Source organism: Canis lupus, chromosome 3 (genome assembly GCF_048164855.1).
Source record: "Canis lupus baileyi chromosome 3, mCanLup2.hap1, whole genome shotgun sequence".
Classification (NCBI taxonomy): domain Eukaryota; kingdom Metazoa; phylum Chordata; class Mammalia; order Carnivora; family Canidae; genus Canis; species Canis lupus.
Window position 1 is genome coordinate 28,752,936 of NC_132840.1, and position 21,167 is coordinate 28,774,102.

General features: G+C 51.8%; 1 protein-coding gene and 1 long non-coding RNA gene across 6 annotated transcripts in view; one reads left to right on the forward strand and one right to left on the reverse strand.

Moving 5' to 3' along the window:
* The window catches only part of ACOT7 (acyl-CoA thioesterase 7), a 102,395-nt gene that overhangs the window by 47,821 nt on the left and 33,407 nt on the right, over positions 1-21,167 (forward strand). For both annotated transcript variants that reach the window (XM_072819889.1, XM_072819890.1), the window contains exons 5-6: positions 2,087-2,201; positions 7,126-7,212. In XM_072819889.1, coding sequence (XP_072675990.1) covers positions 2,087-2,201; positions 7,126-7,212 — 202 coding nt within the window. The remainder of the gene's footprint in view (positions 1-2,086; positions 2,202-7,125; positions 7,213-21,167) is intronic.
* On the reverse strand, positions 1,337-17,760 carry LOC140630181 (uncharacterized). 4 transcript variants are annotated; one of them, XR_012027979.1, is made up of 7 exons: positions 17,646-17,760; positions 15,394-15,534; positions 11,994-12,221; positions 10,825-11,091; positions 6,163-6,308; positions 5,079-5,864; positions 1,337-1,592 (listed from the first exon to the last, which is right to left on the reverse strand). It is a non-coding gene; the product is annotated as an uncharacterized lncRNA (long non-coding RNA). The 4 variants fall into 4 exon arrangements; XR_012027977.1 differs by lacking the exon at positions 17,646-17,760 and adding an exon at positions 17,186-17,307; XR_012027976.1 differs by lacking the exons at positions 11,994-12,221; positions 15,394-15,534; positions 17,646-17,760 and adding an exon at positions 11,538-11,632 and having other exon boundaries at positions 1,339-1,592.

The following is a 21,167-nucleotide window of genomic DNA, read 5'->3' on the forward strand; positions in this document are numbered from 1 at the left end:
TCACATCAGCTGGGCTTGACAACAAGCCCTTGGGGATGAGAATGGGGTACCAGCCTATCGTTGGGATGTTCTAGTGATTCTATCCCCAGATTTAAAGATTTTATTATTTAAAACAATTTTTATTTATTCATGAGAGACGCAGACACACAGAGAGAGAGAGGCAGAGGGCAAAGCTCCCTGTGGGGAGCCTGATGCAGAACTCAATCCCAGGACCCTGGGATCACAACCTGAGGCAGATGCTCAACCACAGAACCACCCAGATGCCCCTATCTCAGATTTAAAGCTGGCAGGACAGTTTTGAGGAGGTTGTGTTTCCTCTGTCTTCATGGCTCATGTCTGGCCAGGGCCCTGCCACGTGCCCTACATGTCTGCACAGGCTGGATTGGTGTGTTTCACATGGCCAGGATTTATTAGGCTCTTTTTTTTTTTTTTTTTAAGATTTTATTTATTTATTCATGAGAGACACAGAGAGAGAGAGAGAGAGGCAGAGACACAGGCAGAGGGAGAAGCAGGCTCCACGCAGGGAGCTCGACACAGGACTTGATCCCGAGTCTCCAGGATCATGCCCTGGGCTGAAGGCGTCACTAAGCCGCTGAGCCACCCAAGCTGCCCTTAAAAGGCATTTCTTAAGGACACTTGAGTTGAGCTGTGAATTTTACTGGGTAGGCACAGCACAGACTCTGCTTGTACAGTCTTTACTCTGGGCGGTGGGACAGGAGGCAGCAGTTTATTTACGAAAGAAAAGGTTAAATTATCCACTACAGCTTAAACACTCATGGTTTCTTTTGAACAGGCCACTCAGTCCCTTTCTCAGTCTCCTTGGGAGACAGGTTCTCAAGCCTCAGATAATGGTAATTAAGCTGCAGAGTGGTGTTCAGACCCTGTGTGATTTGGAGCAGAGCCATGAGCAGGAAAATCAAGACGTTTAAAACTGGCTTTTGAAAGAAGATCTAAAATTGCCTTCTGAAATGAATTTGCCTCAGTCAGAGAGGCTTCCGAGGGGGGTGGAGAGGGGCCCTGAGCTCAGTAGCTTCTCCATGGGCCCAGCCAGAAATGCTGGCTGAGTGAATGAAGGGGCAGATGTCAGAGCTAACCCAGAGGAAGAGAGCTGGGCTGTGGGCGGGGGCAGCAGGGGGGTGGGGGGCGCTAGGGGGCTGGGCTGTGGTCAGCAGGAAGGGAGAGGACTGCTAGGGAAGCCAGCCATCTAATGAGGGCCCGTGGACCTGGCCTGGGGCTTTTCCGAGGGGTCCCCCAGGGAGGACATGTGTGCCCTATGCTGGGCAGAGGACAGGCCCTTGCTGTCACATTTGAGAAACCCAGCATCTCCTGCTGTGCCCAGAGATACCCCAGTTTTTGTGTCAGGTTTTATATTCACATTTATTCTTAACTTCTTGGGTCCAAACTCGTGCCATCCATTAGGAGAGCTCCACTGGACTCTCTCAGCTTTGGTTTGCGTTCCCACAAGTGTGCAACCTGTAGGACCGGCTGGGAACCCAGCAGAGTGAGGGTGTGGGGGGCATGCAGGCAACTGCTCTGTCCTCACCTTGGCAGGGCCCCCCGGGATCCTGTAGTTCCGTGTCTGGGGATAAATCCTAGGAAGGAAGGAAGGGGCAAGTGTAAAGTATGACTGAGATTGTTAACGTGATGTTGTTTTAACGGTGAAGGACCAGGTGCAGGCTTAATGCTCTCGGTACCAGGTCCATCACCTAAGTTGTGTTAGGCTGAGAAGTTCACAGTTGCAGTGGGAGGTGGAAACATTGGTACCCCAGAACTTCACACATGGCCAGGGAGAACTCTTACACATACGTGGGTATGGGAACCATTCTAGGAGGCAGAACATAAACATTTGACTTGGGTTATCTCTTGATACGTGAGATTTTTGCCTTCTCTGTGTTTTTATTTTTTCTATTAAATATATATTATCAGGAAAGGACTAGATGGCTCCAATTACATAAATGGAGGCCACACAAGGAGGCCTTGAGCCTGGGAGGCAAGCCACGCCTGGCCGAGGAGGGTGCGGGGAGGAAGGCCAGGCTCATTGCTGCTGGCCTGACATCCCCCCCACCCCTGCCGTGCCTCCCCACAGTACTCCCGGCAGGAGCAGGAGGAGGAGGGCCGAAAGCGGTACGAGGCCCAGAAGCTGGAGCGCATGGAGACCAAGTGGAGGAATGGGGACATCGTCCAGCCCGCCCTGAACCCAGGTGAGAGCTGGGGTGCAGGATGGGGGGCTAACCTCGGTCAGTAAGTGCCGAATGCGGCAGGCTCACAAATCTCCACTTGGAGTGACCAGGCCCTCTGGGTTCCTGGGGTCCGTGTCCCCTGTCCCTGCACCTTGCAGACCCCTTCTCAGTACTGCAGTCAGCAGTGAGGGACAGGACACCTCAAGGGGCCCTACAGGCCCGTAGAGAGCAGAGACAGAGGCCCCACTGCCAGGGCAGAGAGAACCACACCTGTGTGTAGCCTCCCCCAGGGTGGCTCAGGAGCACAATTTTTTTTTTTTTTTTTTTAATTTATTTACAAGAGACACACAGAGAGAGGCAGAGACCCAGGTAGAGGGAGAAGCAGGCTCCATTCAGGGAGCTCGACGTGGGACTCGATCCCGGGACTCCAGGATCAGGTCCTGGGCCGAAGTTGGCGCTAAACCTCTGAGTCACCCGGGCTGCCCAGGAGCACATTTTTTTATGACATTTTCAGCTCATAAAAACAACAACAACAACAACAACAACAACAAAACAGGCAAACGGTAGCTGCTTTTCCTGTGTTGTTCCTTATCAGCCTGCCACTTAGATGTCACCATGGAAAAAAGGTAGACTGACTCCCTGGCTGTGAGGGTGAGAAAGTTCCACGGGCGTGCTGGCTTCCTCTCAGGCCATGTCCTCTGGCCCCTCATTCTCTTGCCTGCACATCCAGGTGGCTGGCTCTAGCAAAGTGTCTGCCACAACCTGAACAGCCAAGGATGGTTTCCCCCCAGATGGGACTTTCTTCCCTGCGCCCTTAACAGACAGCTCCCCTGGCACTCAGACAGGTCAAGGCAGGGTCTCTGGGGCTTCTGTTCCCATCAGGATATGGTGAGCCCTTGGGTCGTGGGTTTCCCTGTAATGTGTGTCTCCCCTATACCCACAACGACCACATTGTGTCCATGTGGAAAGGACTCTCCAGAATGTGCTGTGTGTTCTGTATGGGGTTCCATAGGGTGACCCTGGACACAAGTAGTGTTTGGGTTCTGGATTTGGTCCCAGACAGCTATGGACTTGTCCCGAGTAATCCCTTCCTTGCTCGGTGTTACATCCCGATGTGCCCTGGGCTCTCCCCCTCCAAGCTGTGCCCTGGCTCCTGCTAACCAGGGCTATAGGGAACTCTAGGGCATGGGCTGGACAGTTTCTGCTCCCCTGCCTGCAGGGGCCCTGGCAACAATGCATCACGTGTGTGCATTAGGACAGGACCTTCTGGGTTTCGAGTCCTGCTATTCAGCTTCTGCGCGCAGGGTGCCCTCGGGCAGGGCCTGTTTGGTTTGCACAAGACTCTGCGGTCTCCATCTTATCTTTCTCACTTTCCAGCCTTAACCTGCCCTTCCCTGTGGGCAGGTTAAGGCTGGTGGCCTGTGCGTGGGGTGGTGTCTTCGGTGTTTTCACATCTGGTTTTCAGTAAATACCAAAATGATAAATTACTTCTTGGTATTCCTAAGAAGTATGTTACTGGAATCAACGATCTGTTTATAGCACAGTAACCCACAAGACAGGTCTGGGGTCACTCCTGAGACTGAGGGTCTACCCAGGCCCTCGGGCCCCTGCTGAGGGCAGCAGAAATGCCAGACCCAGGCCCTGCTTTTGAGGGGTAAGCAAGCATGCTGGTCAGGCAAAGACACGGAGAACTGCAAAGTGATATGAGGGTGTGGAAATGTCTTTGAAAAGGTACAAACTGGGTGCTGAGGGTATATTCTGGGACAGAGAAGCTGGAGGGGCAGCCCCCCATCCTACCCTGCAGAAGACATGTCCATGCTAAAATTCTGGACCCTTATTTAGAAAAGAGTGTTTGTAGCGTAATCAGGTTGAGGATCTCGAGATGAGGTCCTTCTGTGTTATCCAGGTGGGCCCCAAATCCAGTGACTATTGTTCTCATTAGACAGGCAGGAAGAGACCGTGTCAGCCCAGCAGCAGCAAGGACAGGCCAGGAGGAAGTCTGAGCAGCACGTTGGGGGCTGCTTGGGCGCTCCTCTCTGGGTTATTTCTAGCCAGTGCTCTTGTGAAAGCCAGGCTGAGGGCCGAGTCTGGGGCTTTGAAAACCTAAGCTTAGTCCTTGTTTCCTCCTTTGACGGTCTGGGAAACTAATATAATGCCCACGGTTCCAGCCCAAGTCCCTTCATGCATGGGGCTCTTTCCTGTTTGCCCTCCTGTTTGTGAATCTGATACATGACGTTTCTCAGAATCTGTTATTCTCCAACACTGTTACTCAAAGGTGACATTCTGAATCTCAAGATTTCTTGATAGAATTTTATAAGCTTTTCTTTTTTATTTTCCTATGTTCCAGTAAAAATGCATCTTTCTCAGATAATTGGCTTAGGGACTGGCTTTTAAATGCTTCTTAAGGAAGTCACATGCTCGTTCCTTGGTGTTTTTGAATGTGGTTTTATTTCTGACCTCAGCCTCCTGCTAGAGCTGGCCTTCCCCTGGCAGGCCAGGCTCCCAGTTCCCCCGGGAAGGGCAGGATGGGCTCCCGTGTGGTGGGATGGGCTGGGCCTGGTGGATGTGCCTGTGCAAGCAGGACAGGCACTCAGCAGGAAGAGCAGAGCATGTGCTCAGCACTGGGGGTCTTTCTAACTCATGAGCCCCTTCCTGTGAAAGGACTCCGCTACCCCCACATTATCTGTGGCTCTCTGTCACCATTGACACTAGAACCCGATTTCTCCAGACCGTTGCCTAGCAACTCCCTCGCCGGACTGACCTCATCCTTCAGGTGTCCTTTCAGAGAGTCTGGGAGTTCTTTTTTTTTTTTTTTTTTTCTGGGAGTTCTTTAAAACCAAGCTTTTTTTTTTTTTTTTTTTATTGTTTTCTGCATCTGAAAAGAGAAAATATAATTACCTTGAACTGTTTGATCCATGGCTGTCAGATGTCCAGCTTTGACTATGTAGGGACTCTTTGGCCACCTGGAGCCATTTGAGGGCTGTCGGGTTTGTGACAAAGAAGCCCGGCTCTGGTTGCTGGGCTGGGCCCACGCTCTGCCTCCCTGTGGTCAGCCCCTGCCCGGCTGCCCCTGAGAGTGCTCGATGTCCATCTGAGGTCTCCCAGGACCTGACCAGGCCCCATCATCCTGAGCCCATCAGCATTTGTTCTGGGGAGGGAGCGAAGTGTAAGGAGGCAGAGGCAGGGTGGTGAGTGGCACGTTGTCTGGAGTTGGACTGCCCAGGTCTGAATCCCACCTCTGCCCCATGAGGGTTAATCTCTCTGCCTCTGTCTCCTTGGCTGGAATCACAGTAAAGGGAATTTTGTGTGTGTTTATGACCTCTCCCGTTGCTGCCCTGGAGACCTTGCTCAGGTTCTGGACATTGTCATGAGGTTGAGGTTCACACACATGGCACTGTGTTAATCAGTGCCATCTGTGGTGGCCTCTCAAGCTGCTAAACCCTAAAGTCCTAGTGCCTAACTTAGTAGAGGTTTATTTCTCATAAAGTCCAAACCGGGTGTTCCAAATCAGGGGGTGTCCTGCAAATAAGGTGGACTCCGTTTTGTAGCCCTGCCTCTGGCAGCTTTCTGGGTTACCTCAGAAGGGGAAAGAGCACAGGGGCTCACACAGCGGAGGTTTGGATGGGCTGGGCCTGAAAACAGCAGGTGGCACTTCTGCTCACGCCCCTTTGGCAGGAAGGCAGCCTGTAGAGGAGGAGGGTAGTCTAGCTGTGTGTGGAGCAGGCGAGGAGGAGGGGCTTTTTTTTATTGCTGCTGCCTGCTGACCACCAGGTCCCATTTTGTTCCTTTGCACATGTGGGACACTTCCCTGGAACCCTGTCCAGCCACTGCCTAACCTCAGGGGGCGGTACCTTGGATTCTATGGTTTCCTATTGGGTTTAGATGCGGTACCTCGTGGGCCAGTGGCTGGTGACCAAGCAGTGGGACCCCTGCAGCAGCACCGCATGGAGGTGGGATAGGAGACAAAGGCGAACACACTCACATGTTCCCAGGACTGATGTGCTCACAGGGGGCCTGCTCTCTGGGTGACAGGGTCGGGGGCTCCTCAGCCCATCCGTTCTCCAGAGGGTCTTCCTTGCCCGCTGTCCTCCTCGGCCTCCTCTGAAGTGGGTGCCTTCTCGTCTACAACTGGAGGCATCAGAGGTTATTTAGGCTTGAACAATTGTCCCTCCTAAACTTCGTGGGCGTCCATCTGTTGGCTTCCTGTCAGCTTTCAGTGACAGTCACACCAGCATCCTTGAGGCTCTCTGGTGGACACATGCACCTATTAGAACAGATGGTGTCAAAGTGTCACATCTGTCTTCTGGGGTTTTTTTTCATGTGTTTCTAAGTGTAGCCTCTTCTAGATATCTGGCAGCAGCATGGAGGGAAGGATGCCCCCAGGGATCTAGCGAGCTAGGGCGGTGAATGGGAGGGAAGAGCTGGCATGTCTCTGGGAGCTGAGGCTTCCAGGGCCGGGGCGAGCCCAAGGGGCTGGCAGGAGTCCCTGGGAGCCATCCAGGGAGGCTGTGTCTGTGGTGTCTCCACCTACCACCATGTTCAGTGAAGTGTAAATGTACACTCTCTCAGGGTTGCATGCTAAGTTTCTGAAATACTGTCTGCGATTATTTATGAAATTGGGAGTGAAAGTCAGAGGGCTGATTATCTAGACACAGGGTCACCGCAGCCTTGGGAGCAAGTGAGTAGCCACGAGGTGTTCACTGGCTGCCTGCAGGCCTTGCAGGGTGCCACAAGAGTGACATCACGAACTGATAACAGTGTGGCTGATGAACGTTACTGACCTGAGCGCTCAGACCATGGGTTCCTTAGAGAAATCACACCTGCACTGCCGGCAGTGGGATGCCCCAGGTGGCTGTGCAGACGTCAGGGCAGTCAGTGTGTCACAGCGCTCCACCTTGGGCATCGACCCCTCCCACACCCTAATCTCTCTCCTTTGCAATTCCAGAGCCCAACACGGTCAGCTACAGCCAGTCCAGCTTGATCCACCTGGTGGGGCCTTCCGACTGCACCCTGCATGGCTTTGTGCATGGAGGTAAGTCTGCGGCTGTTTGTCCACTTGCTCCCGCTGGCACCCTGCAGCCAGGCTGCTCTCTGACCCAGTTTTGGCTCTTGTGTTTAATGAAATCTAAGTTTAAACTTTTAAGAGGCTGCATAATAAATTACTGAAATATAGTCGGCGCCTGTTTTTTAAAATTGGGAATGAAAGTCAGATGGATGACTGTCCTGACGGAGGGTCACACGCAAGTCTGGGAGCATAGAGCCACATGGTGTGTAGTGGCTGTGGCCTGGGGCAGGGCTTTTCGAGGAAGAGTGATGTCACCAGGAGTACAGTGTTAACTCCCCAACAAAGAGGGGCTCCTTAAGCATGTTTTTGCCTCTGATGTTCTCATTTATTTCTTCCTTTGGTCAGATTCCACCTTAAACCATGCAGGCCTTTTAGTTCCTGGCTCAGGAAATACGGTGGGACATAGGGAACTAAACTCCAGGTTCATAGAGGGACACTTGACCTTAATGGAGTGTAATTATTTTTTGTGATTTAGGGAACACAGTAAGCCTACAGGCATGGGCACAGTGCCATTCATTTACACTCATCTCCAGTTGCCAGGAGTGCCACGCTGTCTTTTCTATTACTCTCAGAAAACTCCTATTCATCCTTCAAAAACCCAGTTCAGATGGTACCACTCTATACCAGGTTACCTTAGTATTTCTACGAGGGGAGGCCTCTTATTATTTGTATTGGCTCCAGGGCCTCATGCAGCGTCAAAGAGGTACTTTGCAGAGGCTTGTTGCATGAACGAGAGGCATAGATTACTTTCAGGTCAAGAAGTATGGGATAATGGGCCCTGGGCCTATCAGAATCAGAGTGGGTCCTGATGTGAGATGCATTTTTAAAGTTTGTTTCTTTTTATTTTTTAAGGGAATTCTCTTTGGTGTTTTTATTTTATTATTATTTTTTTAAAATTTTTTTAATGTAATGATTATTCTCCTCTTTCAACTAAAGCTGGCTGCAGTGCCCTTAGATCTACTTCACTTAGAGCCTACCCATGGGAAGCTCTGCTTCTTTACAAACAGTGTGGCTCCAGGCCCAGGCATGCAGTGGCCATCAGAGTGTCTCTGTACCCCGAGGATAGCCATGGCCTCATAAGTTTGCTCATCTCCTCTTCTTCACCAGTCCTTGCCCGCCTCCTGAAAGTGAGGGGCAGCCCCTCTCCTGAGCCCCACATCCAGAGCCCAGGCCCATAACTGCTCAGAATTGTCCTTCAGCCTCACTGAGCTATTTTCTGCCTGAAATTTGTGGAACTCTGTGCTAGAATTTAATCCTGTCCACATGTTAGAAGTTCTGGAGGGGTGGCATCTCCACCCTTTGCCATCTCCTTGTTGACAAGTCTTCTATCCTCACCTGCTGGAGGGTGTGAGTAAGGGAGTTGTTGGAAATCTAGAATCTGATGGCATGGCATGTTCATCTATGGAGCCTGAGCTACAGGCACATTTCTTTAAGGAGTGCATTTAACGGAGTGTTTACGATGGTTTCACAGCATTTAATGGCTATTTTAGTAGGGGTTTTCTGAACACAAGTTAAAAAACACGCCTAATATTTTTACCAAACATTATCATCTCTGAACAGCGTCTACTAACTCACCAGGAGCCAGTGAACAAAATAAACACGGTGCTGAAGACACCCACGCAAGAACTGTGATTTTATGGTGTTTTCCTGCAGAGAGAATGCTGTCAATAAGAGTGGCATCTAAACTCATTTCAATCAAAGTCTTCTCTAATCTGTAATTGAGTTGATGCCAATCAACACCGTGAGTGGAGAGGGATGCTGATTTGGCTTTTATTCTGTAATTCCATACTGCATATGTGTTTTTGAAAAACTATTTCTGCATCCCATTTTTGTGACTTTCACATTCTGGACAGTCTTGATCTTGCAGACCAGGCCCTGTCCTACCACTTAACAACACGTGATGTGGACACTGGCCATGCTAACCTGGTGAGAGGCATATGGGAAGGGTCAGAGGTCCCAGATGGAATGCATGAGTGTGGTCAGATGCTAGATCTCTTGTCCTGTCCTGGGTGAGTGGGCAGGACATCCAGTGATTCACTGAGGGGAGTCAGAACAGCAGGGAGCAAGCAAGAGGACTTGGGGGTTCATCCAGTGTGCTGGGAAGGGGGCTGTCTGTATGGCCGTGCTATTGATTTCAGAACCACAGTACAAGCATCAGCCTGGCTTTGGGCTTAGTCCTGAGTGAAGCCATGCAGGTTCCTTCCTCCTCTGGCCTCCCCATCCCTCCCCGCTATTGGTTGTGTCCCTTGAGTGAGGACTTGGCAGGTATCTGGGGTGTTGAGGTTCATGCCGCAGTGAGGACCTCACCCACCCACCCATCCTTGATAAAAACAGTAAGAATAAGAATCGATGGTGCTTCCCCAACATGATAAAAGAGGTATCTGAACCCTAGAGTGAGCATCTTCCTCTAAATGGGGAGCTCTGAGGACTGTCCCCAAGGTCAGGACTAGGGCAAGGGGCTGTTCTCTCACTGCGCATTAGTGTTGCTTTGGGGATTTGAGCCACTGCTGTTAAACCAAAGGGAAATTCAGAGGCGCAGGAAGAGAGGGGGGGTAACCAAGGTGTGTGTTCGCAGGCAACACAATACCCAGACAGCCAAGAGGTCCCACCATAGAGAGAATGCAGGTCATGCAGGAATTCAGTAAAGTAGCAGCACAGAAAGTGACTGACTGATGGGAGTGATAAGAGAACACTTGCCTGAAATAGAAAAACTTTTTTTTTTTTTTTTTGCAGGCTTGTTTGTTCTCCCAGGTGCGTTTTGGGTTGAATTTTATCTATATCGTGAAAAACTGCTTTGAGTAATTTGGTGAAAAGGCTCAGGACTACTTCTGTGTCTGTTGGTTGGATTTATCTTTCTAAAGTCCTTGTTCTGTTTATGCTGTTGGGAGGGGAGGGTACTGCTGCTCACTGCCAACCCCACTGCAACAACGGCTGTGGGCTTCCCCCGACGGGTAGTCTGACATCCTGCTCAGAGCAGGCCAGAGGTGTCTCCAACATGGATTCTTCACTTCTGAACTTTTGGTGGCCTTGGATGTTTCTTTGGCACTTTTAAAAAGTGTTTTTTTTTTTAATTTTTACTTTTTTAGAGATTTTATTTATTTATTCATGAGAGAGAGAGAGAGGCAGAGACATAGGCAGAGGGAGAAGCAAGCTCCCTGTGCGGAACCCAATGCAAGACTCAATCCCAGGACTCCGGGATCATGCCCTGAGCTAAAGGGAGATGCTCATCTGCTAAGCCACCCAGGTATCCCAATGTTTAATTATTTTAAACCAAGATATACTGTGGAAGTGGACCAAAATGACTTTTGATGAAACGCAGCTGCCCCCCAACACTCACTGCCCAAGGGCATCTGCCCTTGCCATGCTTCTGTTCTGGTACATGGCTTGTCTCCCAGGGTCTTTTGGTGGGTCAGCCCAAGACTCGGCCTGTGGGAGCGCCACGCAGCGCTGAGTCAGGCAGGCACTATGACTGTGTCACTGTGCAGCTTTGTTATCACAGTGTCGTCTCTATCTCCCACCCACTCCCAACATCCAGCCTCCAGGACTCTGTAAGATGCTTCAGAGTACAGTTTTGCCTACCAGGTAGCCGCTCAGTATGCGTTCCCTGGAGAGAGCCATCCTCCGCCCACTTCAAGTTGGACTGCTCGTTCCTTGCACCTGCTCTGCACAGCTCTCCTCAGTTGGATGCTCTGGTTCACAGATTGTTGATTTTCCTCTTCACTAGTTTAGGTGGAACACGTCCTCCAGTGGCTTCCTGGGCAAAGTGTATATTGGCCAGATTAAAGGCTCAGCGGCTGTGCCCAAGGCCCCAACAGTGGCTTCCATGAGACAGATGATGGTTGTATCCTGTGGGGTGATGCAGTCATAAGAGGTCCAGGCCTATTTGGAAGCTCGTTGGTGTTGGCGACCCCAGCTCCCTCTGCCATCCCTGGGGTGCTACCATTTCTTTGGGTGGGGGCACATGGTGGCACCAGTGTTCCACCCCAGGAGGTGGGGGGGCTCCCAGGAAACTATGCCCACTGCTCACATCTCTAGGTCTAGCTGGCCAGACGCATCAGTCAAACCCTGGAGTTGCTATAGAACAAAGGGAGAACTAATGGCGGGGTGTGGGGCAGTCTCTGTTGGGGGGCTGAGTAGTCGTTTTTCTGAACTTGGCATATGTAAAGCATTTCCGGGCTGGGCATGGCATCCTCTCCCCAGGGCTCAGAGGCATTGGTGCATCCCCTTCCTGTTCAGAAACTCGGGGAGTCTAGATTCTCTCCCTCCACCCCTCCACTCTCTGGTCCTTTTACCTGACCCTCACTCGTCATGCTAGCCTCTGCCCAGGGCCCATCCACTGTCTTCCTGCTGGCTGCCTTCCCAAATACCATTACATCAGGTGGTCTGCAGTTTCTGCACTCCTTTGGTTTGTGATGTCACCCCCCCCCCCAACAAAGCTGTACTTAACAAACTCTCCCTCGGAGCCACTGATCTGGATGGCTGGGCCTCATCCCTGGGGATTGTGAGCATCCCAAGGGTCCATAGGTGTGGGGACCATGCTGGGGAGCCACTGCTCCTGAGGTGAGTCCCTGCTGCATGTCCCTGACCTGGGTTCCTGCAGCTCCGGCCCTGTCCCTGCCAGGCAGTCTTAGCACAGCCAGCTTTCTGAGGCCTCCTCTGCCTCAGGGAACCTTCCTCTGATGCTCTCTGTTCCTCCTCTTCCCTAGAGTCACCCCTCCACTTGGGCTTTGGACCCACTTCTCGCTCACTTCTGGGTGTCTGCCCTGTTGGCCAGTTCATCCTACAGTGTTCCTGAGAGGTTGTAGATTGTGGTCTCTTCCTTGCTGCCTCCTGGGATCTCCAGGGCACTAAAAATTGCAGATGTCCAGGCCCCACCAGGTGGACCAGATGCCATAGGGTGGTGCAGTATCGCAGCTCCAGTGATTCTGACGGACAGGTCGGCCTGGGTTACCAACAACTGCTGTGAATATGTGGCCCTGGGAAAGAGGACACAGATGGAACAGTGAACCGTGCTCGGGTCCAGAGCCCAGAGTGTGCATCCTGCCTTGGAACACTATTCTCAACTAAGAAATCTTTCTGGTTGTCTTCCCAGGTGTCCTTAAGTGAGCAACCAGTGCCCCATTTTGTGCTAACTATTTAAAAGCTGGATGAGGGAGAACCTTGTTCCTACAGGTAGTGTTGTTCTCTTAATTACTGTGGAAGACCCCAAAAGCCAGGAGAGGAAGGAAGTTTACAGACTCTCAGTCAAGGAAGGGTGTCAGGGGCAGCAGCCGCTCTGTTCTGGACGGTCCCCTGACCCTCTGGCCTCCCCTGTGCAGGGCACACCTGTCAGAGCTCCTGGCAGAGGTGGACCTGTGGGGCTCTTGTCCTAGGGGCTGACCTGGGTGATTCTGGTTACCTCTCCAGTGCTTGTCCCAGATCCTTAGTGTCAGAGGAAGAATAGACGTGGCTTTGTCTGTGGCAGAGCTCAGTGTTAATGATTGCATCTGGTTCTGAGCAAAAACCACCTCTGCTCCAAGATGAGAATCAAGGCAGGGCCCTGACCATGAATTGGCACTGACTCAGTTTCCTAAACTTGTCTGTTCTTTAGGAGTCATCTTGGTGCCTGTTAAAAACAGACTCCTGGGCCTTCTTTGGGAAAGGATGGTGAACAGGTCTGGGCCCCAGCCTGGGAGCCTGCATTTTGAGTCACGAGTGCCCTGGGGGGTTCTCCTGATTCAGGGCTCTCATAAACTCCCAGCAAGAGTGCTTTTGTCTCAACATACCCAGTGACTGTGTCCTGTTGCCCCATTCCTCCAATCTCTCAGGAGCATTGAACACCTGCAACCCCCATAACTTCCCTCCTGGGTTTGTGCTCCCACACAACAAATCCATGCTGGCACCAAGAGGCTGGGTGCAGACACAGACCCCAAGAAGCCTGCAGTGAATGTAGGGCGAGCCCAGGCATCTGCATGCTCACTCGCTTCCCAGGCTGCTTCCCCCACACGGTCATCAAGGGCTTCCAGGAGGGCCTCCTGAGTCTCGGATTCCCCTATCTCCTGGGTGTCTTTGCTCCCCCAAGTCTGTCCCGGACCTCCTCCCTCTTCTGTCTTTTTTTGCCGAGCCTCACCCAGAGCCCCATGGTCTCTGTGACCTTATCCAAGTGACCACTGGTAGATTTTTTTATATCCCATTTATGTGGCCTCTGGCATCTTCACTGGGGCAGTGGCCCCATGGATCTGAGCTTTCTCCACTTGGCCATTCTTCTCACAACTTCTATGGAGTGAATGACACCCCCTGGAATCGTGCAGCCATCCTAATGTAACCCCCCCGGGGGGACCTTACGGTCTTCCTTCCTGCATGGGGGTTCTGTGGTGGGGGGATTAAATGAGATAATACAAGGAAGGCAACTAGCACATAGGAAACAATAAAGGTTGGTGGTTGTTAGAAGCGGTGGGCCTTTGAACAACACCGGTTTGAACTGCAAGGGGCCACCTGTGCGTGGATTTTTTTCAGCAAAGACAGGACAATCCTATGTGTGTATTTTCTCCTCCTTATGATTTTCATATAATTTTCTTTCCCTTAGCTGACTTTATTATAAGAACACCGCATATGATACACATCACGTGCACAGTATGTATTAATCTACGGTTCTGCTGTGGGTGAGGCATCTGCTCAGCAGTAGGCTATTGGTTGTTAGGTTTTGGGAGACGTCAAAAGTCATAGGCAGGGGGATGCCTGGGTGGCTCAGTGGTTGAGCATCTGCCTTTGGCTTGGGGCCTGATCCCAGGATCTGGGATCGAGACCCGCATCGGGCTCCTTCGGGGAGCCTGCTTCTCCCTCTGCCTATGTCTGTGCCTCTCTCCTCTGTCTCTCATAAATAAATAAATAAATAAATAAATAAATAAATAAATAAATAAATAAATAAAATCTTTAAAAAAAAATTCACAGGCAGGTGTTTGACTATATGAAGGGGTCGGCACCCCTAACCTCACTGTGTTCCAAGGGTCAACTATAATTTGTACTTAGTTGGCTAGTTTTATTACACATGCAGAGAGAACACGAAGAACACATGCTTTTTTCTCACATCCAGTAGGGCATTTGTAGAATATCCTGTACCGTGACCACAAAACTCATTTTATTTATTTTTTTCCAAAAAAATTTTTTGATGATAGTATTTATTTGACAGAGAGAGAACAAGCAGGGGAAGTGGCAGGGAGAGGGAGAAGCAGGCTCCTCCCTGAGCAGAGAGCCCAATGCAGGACTTGATCCCAGGACCCTGGGATCATGACCTGAGCTGAAGGCAGACGCTTAAATGACTGAGCCTCCAGGCATCCCCACAAAGCTCATTTTAATTGTGGGTTCCCCAGTGTGGGACCCATGAAGCCTGAGCTTCCATAACAAGAATGTAACCACCTGGACATTAAGACACAGTCTTCTAAATAAGCTCTGGTCTCTCTCAAACTCAAGCCTAGGCTTCTAAATTATCTAGAACTACAAATAACAAAAAGGAGAGTGTTTCCTCTCAAAATTGGGTTTGGCTAAAGATGTTCTCAGAAAAGAGAGTGGGTCACTTGGAGCTTGTGTTACCTAAAAAGAAGAATTAAAAATAACTGAGTGCCGGAATTGGAAAAAGAGCAGCAAATCCACCCACAGGAAGGAGGAAGAGTGGGGCCAGCGCCAGCCTGGCTTTGTGCTCCAGCCCTGGGACCCCAGGCCTGTTGTCCCCCCGACATCTCTGCACCAGCCCCACCAGGCCCCAGCTCACAGCCACAGGACCTGTGAACGTTGAGCCGATAGGGCCCTCCCCAGATTGCCGAGTCCTGGGGCCCCACGCCTCCGGCATGTCCCCTCCCTGACCTGCCCCAGGCAGCACACAGCCTTGGCAGGCATAGCTCTGCCTGCAGCACCAGAGGGTCTTAGACCACGGGCCTCCCTGCTGCCTGCAGGATGCAGTCCAGCCTCGTGGCTCCGGGCTCCCTTTACAACCCTTGAAACCCTCTTTCCCTAAACGTGTTTCTTGCTTTTCCGCCTCTTGTATCTTTATTAATCCTGCTCTTCCCACCTGCACCTATTCTGCGTGTCCGGCCCGTATCCTGTCTCCTCCCTGGTGCTCTGGGAGCCCCTCCCTCCCTGGGGAGCAGCACCCTCCCCTTGGTCCTGACGCACCATAGCACATTATCGTTCCTCTTACGCCTTTCAGCTTTTCTGCCGCTTAAGATGGTGGAGATGTTCTCTGGTGTTCATTTCCTGGAGATGGTGAGCTTTCTCGTCCTGACTTCCTCTCTTCCCCACCACTTGGCAGAGAACCTTATGCATAGACGGAACTTGATGAGTGTCCATTGAATGGATGAAAGAAGTCATTTGGAAAGGTGGTTTGTGTTGATGCTGCCGGGTAGCTGTGTTCTAATCTGTTAGCAGTTTTTCTCTGTTAGCACCACAGGCAGTAAATCAGACTGGGTATGGGGCTCCAGTGGCCTTAGATCCAGCTGCCTGATTGGCCCCGGGTGGTGGGCACTCGTAGGACAGGCCTGTGCTTTACAGCACCCTGCAGCGGCCACATCCCTGCAAGGGAACCCACACCTGTCTGTCTGATCCTGCCCTGCACTTGGTTGGAGTGTGGAGTGGTCACTGACCCTTAACTGAGGCCAGGGGCCTGGTCAGTGTCAGCCATGGCTGCACCCCTGCCCCAGGTCACATCAGGGGTGACTGGACACTCAGCGTGGGGAGCATGAGCATCGATTGGCTCCAGGAGTGACCACTGCTGTTCCAGAAGATAAGGGGCCAGGGTGGAGCATTATGTGTCCTGTGCTGTGAGTCTACAAATCAGTTTATGTGTGGGGACCCCTCCCCCTAGCTCTAATGCACTCTGAGGTCTTGTGGGACATGCTGGCTGTGGTGGGGCCCCTGATTTCCAGGGTGACCTTGCTGACCTGACAGGGCTCCCAGCTCTGCAGTCAGCTTGCTTTGGAAAAAGAATAATGGGATCGTGACTGTCAGAAAACCTTTGTCAATGGGAGTCACTGGGGTTCCACTCGTCACAGCATCCTTAGTATCCTCAGGCTGGCTGGAGGCCAATCCTCTCTTTCCTGGCAGAGAGGTCTCCGTGCCCTCCTATGCCCCCCAGGCCTCTACTCCTCGCCCCCCAGGCCTCTACTCCCTGTTTCAGCTTGGAGCCTTGGTGTGCTATCTGCCCTCCATCCCTCCAGGCTGTCTCCTCATCCTCCCTGGAATCTGCTCCCAGCACTTCCCTCCTGTGAAGGAGCCTTCTGGCCTGCTGTTGCCACAGCCCAAGAGCAGGTCTTGGCGCTCATAGTTCATCCAGCCCCCCCCCCCACCTTAGCCTGCCACCCTGGGCCCCTTCCCTCCCCTCCCTACACCATGGCCTTGGGGCCTCAGGCCTCAGGTGTGCATCCTGAGCTCCCTCCCTCGGTGCTCATCCAGCTCCCAGCTTTATAGCTCTAGCCAGACCTCTTCCCTGCACTCCAGCTGAGTCCTCAGGACCTCCCCTGGGATGGCTCACAGGCTCCCCGGACCCTGTTCTTCCAGCCGTCCCCCTGTAGTGGCAGCCAGGCCACCCCCTTGGTTCTCTAGCCAGAATTCCCGTGATCTGTGATCTCCTGTCACTCGGCTGGCTCTCCTGGATTCTGCACCTAGCCATCAGCTAGTCCTTTGAGCTTTACCTTGCTTGTCTGACTCTCAGTAGAACCCAGGTCTTTCTTTTTTTTTTAAGGAAGAATGGGGGAGAGAATCCTAAGCAGGCTCCAGGCCCCACGCAGAGCCCAACACAAGCGTGGATCCCACAACCCTGAAGTCATGACCTGAGCAAAATCAAGAGTCAGATGCTTAAGTGACTGATGCCCCCCTAGGCACCCCAAAGTCAGATCCTTTAATTTGCGCCACTTTTGTCCTTACGAGGCCCTCCAGTCCCCGATCCTCCTTATCTTGCACGCCGTCTTACCTCACTGGGTCCCTGCTGCTCCCTCTTCCCTCTGCCGGATTCCCACCACTCAGACAGCCACACAGCTGCTCCCCTTCCTCTGCGGGTCTTTGGAGAAGGGGTGGCTCTTCCTGAACACCTCGTGTAAGGTAGACCCCTCCCCAAGCTGCTGTGTGCCAAGCACACCTCATAGACACTTGCATGTTGACTCACCACCCCACCCAGCATGCAGGCTCACAGGGTGGGGACTTGGTCCCATGTGCTCACTGCTGCATCCCCAGCCCTGAAGGCAGGACCTGGAGTAGAGCAGACACACAGGGCTGCACTTTTTCCACACAGGCATGGAAAAAGTGCAGGGACCTCTAGGCGGGGAGGAGGGCCGCAGCACAGCAGCTGTGTTGCCCCCACCCCACCCTGGAGGAGCATGCACAGGGCTATGAGCCCCAGGGATGCTACAGAGCACCACTGAGACACCACCCACCTGAGACATCAGGGGACAGACCTCTTACATGCCACATGAACATCCAGCAGCCAAGGGCTCATGTGTGGCTATCGGAGTTCCTAGGCCTGGGGGACTGCATAGCTTAGCCGGGACCTGAAGGAGAAGGCAGGAGGAGGAAACGATGGGCTGAGGCGGGTGGTACCCGGGCAGAGAGGAGGCCTCCCACCCAGATGCTCCTGTCTGCTTGGTTTCCGCAGGGCGGTTGGGAATTAGTAGTGGTTTGCGCCTGTGGGAGGAATTGATTTCATTGCAAAACACAGAATAAGGCACAGATGCTCATTTCCAGTTTTAGGGCCTCATCTCACTGGGGCCCCCGCCTGCCTGGGAGACAGTGTGCCCAGCCCTTGGTTTGGGGAGAGGGAGAAAAGAGGTGAGTGAGGCACGTTTCTGCCTTTGAGGAACTGGAGGAGTGGGGTCCTGAGGTGAGCAAGCACATGCTGGTTCAGGCCCCCCATCTCTTCATCACGCAGCTGAGCGTTCCTCCCACTTCTCACTTTCTAAGAACCAGTAGTTTTAAAAATGTCATTCTCTGCGGCTGAAGCCCCAGAGAGTGGCTTCATGTCCACCCAGATGGCTCTGAATACAGGGCCGCAGGCAGGGTCTGGTTACAGCCCTGAAGCCCCAGGTGCTGTGAGCAGCGGCTGCTCCTGCCCTCGTGAGCTGGCCATGGGGTCCACCCACTGGTCTGACAGCCCTGCTGCTGTCTGTCCTGGGATCTGGTTTCCTCCTGCCCACCACTCCCTCAGTGTGTGGCTGGCCAGCAGTCCTTTTTCATGCAGAAATGCAGACTGTTTTTCTCAAGAAACCCGGTCAGCTGTACAGCAGCAGAACGTCCTTCTCTTTGGATGTACTGGGATCTTTTGTCTTTGGTGCCAGATTAATTAGCTTTTGCTTCCTATTTAGTGCATCATTAGGGGCACGGATGTCCCCTAACAATGTCTTTCCTGTTCAGTATCCTGAGCATGGAATTCTTAAATATTACCCTTCACCCTGGCTTGAGTCTCCTTTGAGGAAGCTGACACCCACTGGCATGGCTCGGCCTCCCGAGACCCGACCTGGCCCTGCATGTACCCACGCTTCAGTCTGCCCTACCCAGAGTGGGGCAGTGTAGGGGGCTTAGCCGAGCACTGCCATCTGATCCCTAATCTCCCTGGCAGTTGGGACAGGAATCTGCCTGCCCTACTTTCCCTGCGTTGATTCTCAAAGAACAGCAAGCATGTTCGGTTGTGACTCGGCACAGAATGTAAGGGGAAAACATGGCCAGCCAACCCCTTCCCCGGCTCCCTGGATCTGTGATGCTCCCGGGCATGTGGGAGCCACCGTCCAGCTGTGCCTGAGGCCTCTGCCAGAGTTCCCATTTTTGGTATTTTGACATTAAAAACCCATCATCTTTACTACGCTGTGTATTAATTGCCAGAAATAGGGACGCCTGGGTGGCTCAGCGGTTGAGCGTCTGCCTTTGGCCCAGGGTGTCATCCTGGGGACCTGGGATCGAGTCCCACATCGGGCTCCCTTCATGGAGCCTGCTTCTCCCTCTGCCTGTGTCTCTGCCTCTCTCCCTGTGTCTCTCATGAATAAATTAAAAATCTTTAAAAAAAAATAATTGCCAGAAATAATCCGTCTTAACCACCTCATCTAATATTCCCTGCCCTTGGTCCTGGCTCACCGAGGTGCCCACAGGTACTTTTGGAACATGGGAGGGAGATGCCAGACTGTCTTAGGAGCCTGTCACTCAGCCAGCTCTCAGAATAACCCGTTGCCATTGCTGAGGGGTGGGCTAGTTAAAATAGGATGAACTTACTATTGTTTTCTTAATATAGGAGGCTGGCACCCACACTTCGTCAGCTGGGATTAAATATAGAAACGGGGGCATCTCAAATCGCCACCCACGGTGCAGGCAGCGGCGCTGGGCTCTGAGCTGCTAACTGCTGCTCTGGGTTTGTAGGCAGGCGTGACCCAGGCAGCCAGTTGGGCCTGGGAAAATAAATTTAAGCCTCTATTTTTAAGCCAGCCAACACGTTGTCGATACTTAAAAAACCTATGAGCAGTTAAATGTTAGATTCAAAAATATCTCTGGTACCCGCTGTTTATCTGTGTGTTCGTGGCCAAGCAGGTTTCATTTTCTTCCTTCCCACAATTCCTGGAATGGATGCGGAGTCCAAGGACAGCAAATCTACAATTTTGTTGTCATTTTTTAAATGGCGAATCCTGGGTGGTGAGGACCATGCACGACACTGTAATTTGCCAAAGTGATGTTCCTGTCACTGGCAGCCCCTATGGTGCCTGAATCGGGAGCGATTGACATGGTTTTCAGGGAGACCCTGGAAAGAGGCACGTTTTGGGAGGCTTGGGTACTCGATGTTTCCAGTTTAAGTGTAGAAAAGGGAGCAAGAAATGGGGACTGCAGTGTCAAGGAGGCTGGCAGCGTTGGCTTCTCCGGCCAGACAGAGGACCCAGTAGCACAATTAGGGAGAGACCAGTTACAAACTGGATGGTGTGGGGGGTTCCACAAGGTGAGGTTGTTTGTTTTTCATAGGATTTACTTTTCTCAGTGGACACATGAATTGTAACATATCGTGTCATTTGTGGTAATGGTCCTTACAAACATGTCAGGACAGGATGAGATGTTCCATCATCTTATTTCTGCACGGGCCACCTGAACTTATGGTTTTCTCCCAGCAGCTGGTGACAGGAGCATCTCAGAACCAGCCCCATGCGAGTCCTTCCTCTCCCTGCCACGAAGAGGGAAAAGACAGCTGGAAGTCAGCTTCTTATTATAATCTCAATGTTAGGAGATCAGCTCTCTTCCCTCTAAGTAGACACCAGAGGTCACTTGACATCTGGGACCCCAAGGACTTCAGTGTCCTTGCCTTCCCTTGAAGCAAGAAGGCTGAAATGTGCCTTTTTAAAAACACAGACTCTGGGGGTTACCAGGGGCTGCAGGCAGGTTCCCAGTAAGGCTCGTCTTCTCTGGCAGACATTTCTGCTTTAGCTCTGATGCCACAGCTTCCCTCAAACACTACAGGCACCAGGATACCATTTCTTTTCCTTTCTTTTCTTTTCTTTTCTTTTCTTTTCTTTTCTTTTCTTTTCTTTTCTTTTCTTTTCTTTTCTTCTTTTCTTTTCTTTTCTTTTCTTTTTTTTTCTTTCCTTTCCTTTCCTTTCCTTTCTTTTCCTTTTCCTTTTCTTTTCTTTTCTTCTTTTCTTTTCTTTTCTTTTCTTTTCTTTTCTTTCTCTCTCTCTTTCTCTCTTTCTCTCTCTCTCTCTTTCTTTCTTTCATCGGTTTTGGGGGGGAGGGCAGAGGGAAAGGGAGAGAGAATCCCAAGCAGGCTCCATGCCCTGTACAGAACCTGACGTGCAGCTTGATCTCCCTACCCTGAGATCGTGACCTGAGCTGAAATCAAGAGTCACTTACTGATTGAGCCACCCAAGCACCCCCAGTGAGATCTCCCTGATTCCAGGCCAGACAGCTGAGTTTTGGGCAGAGTTTTTCTGTGTAGT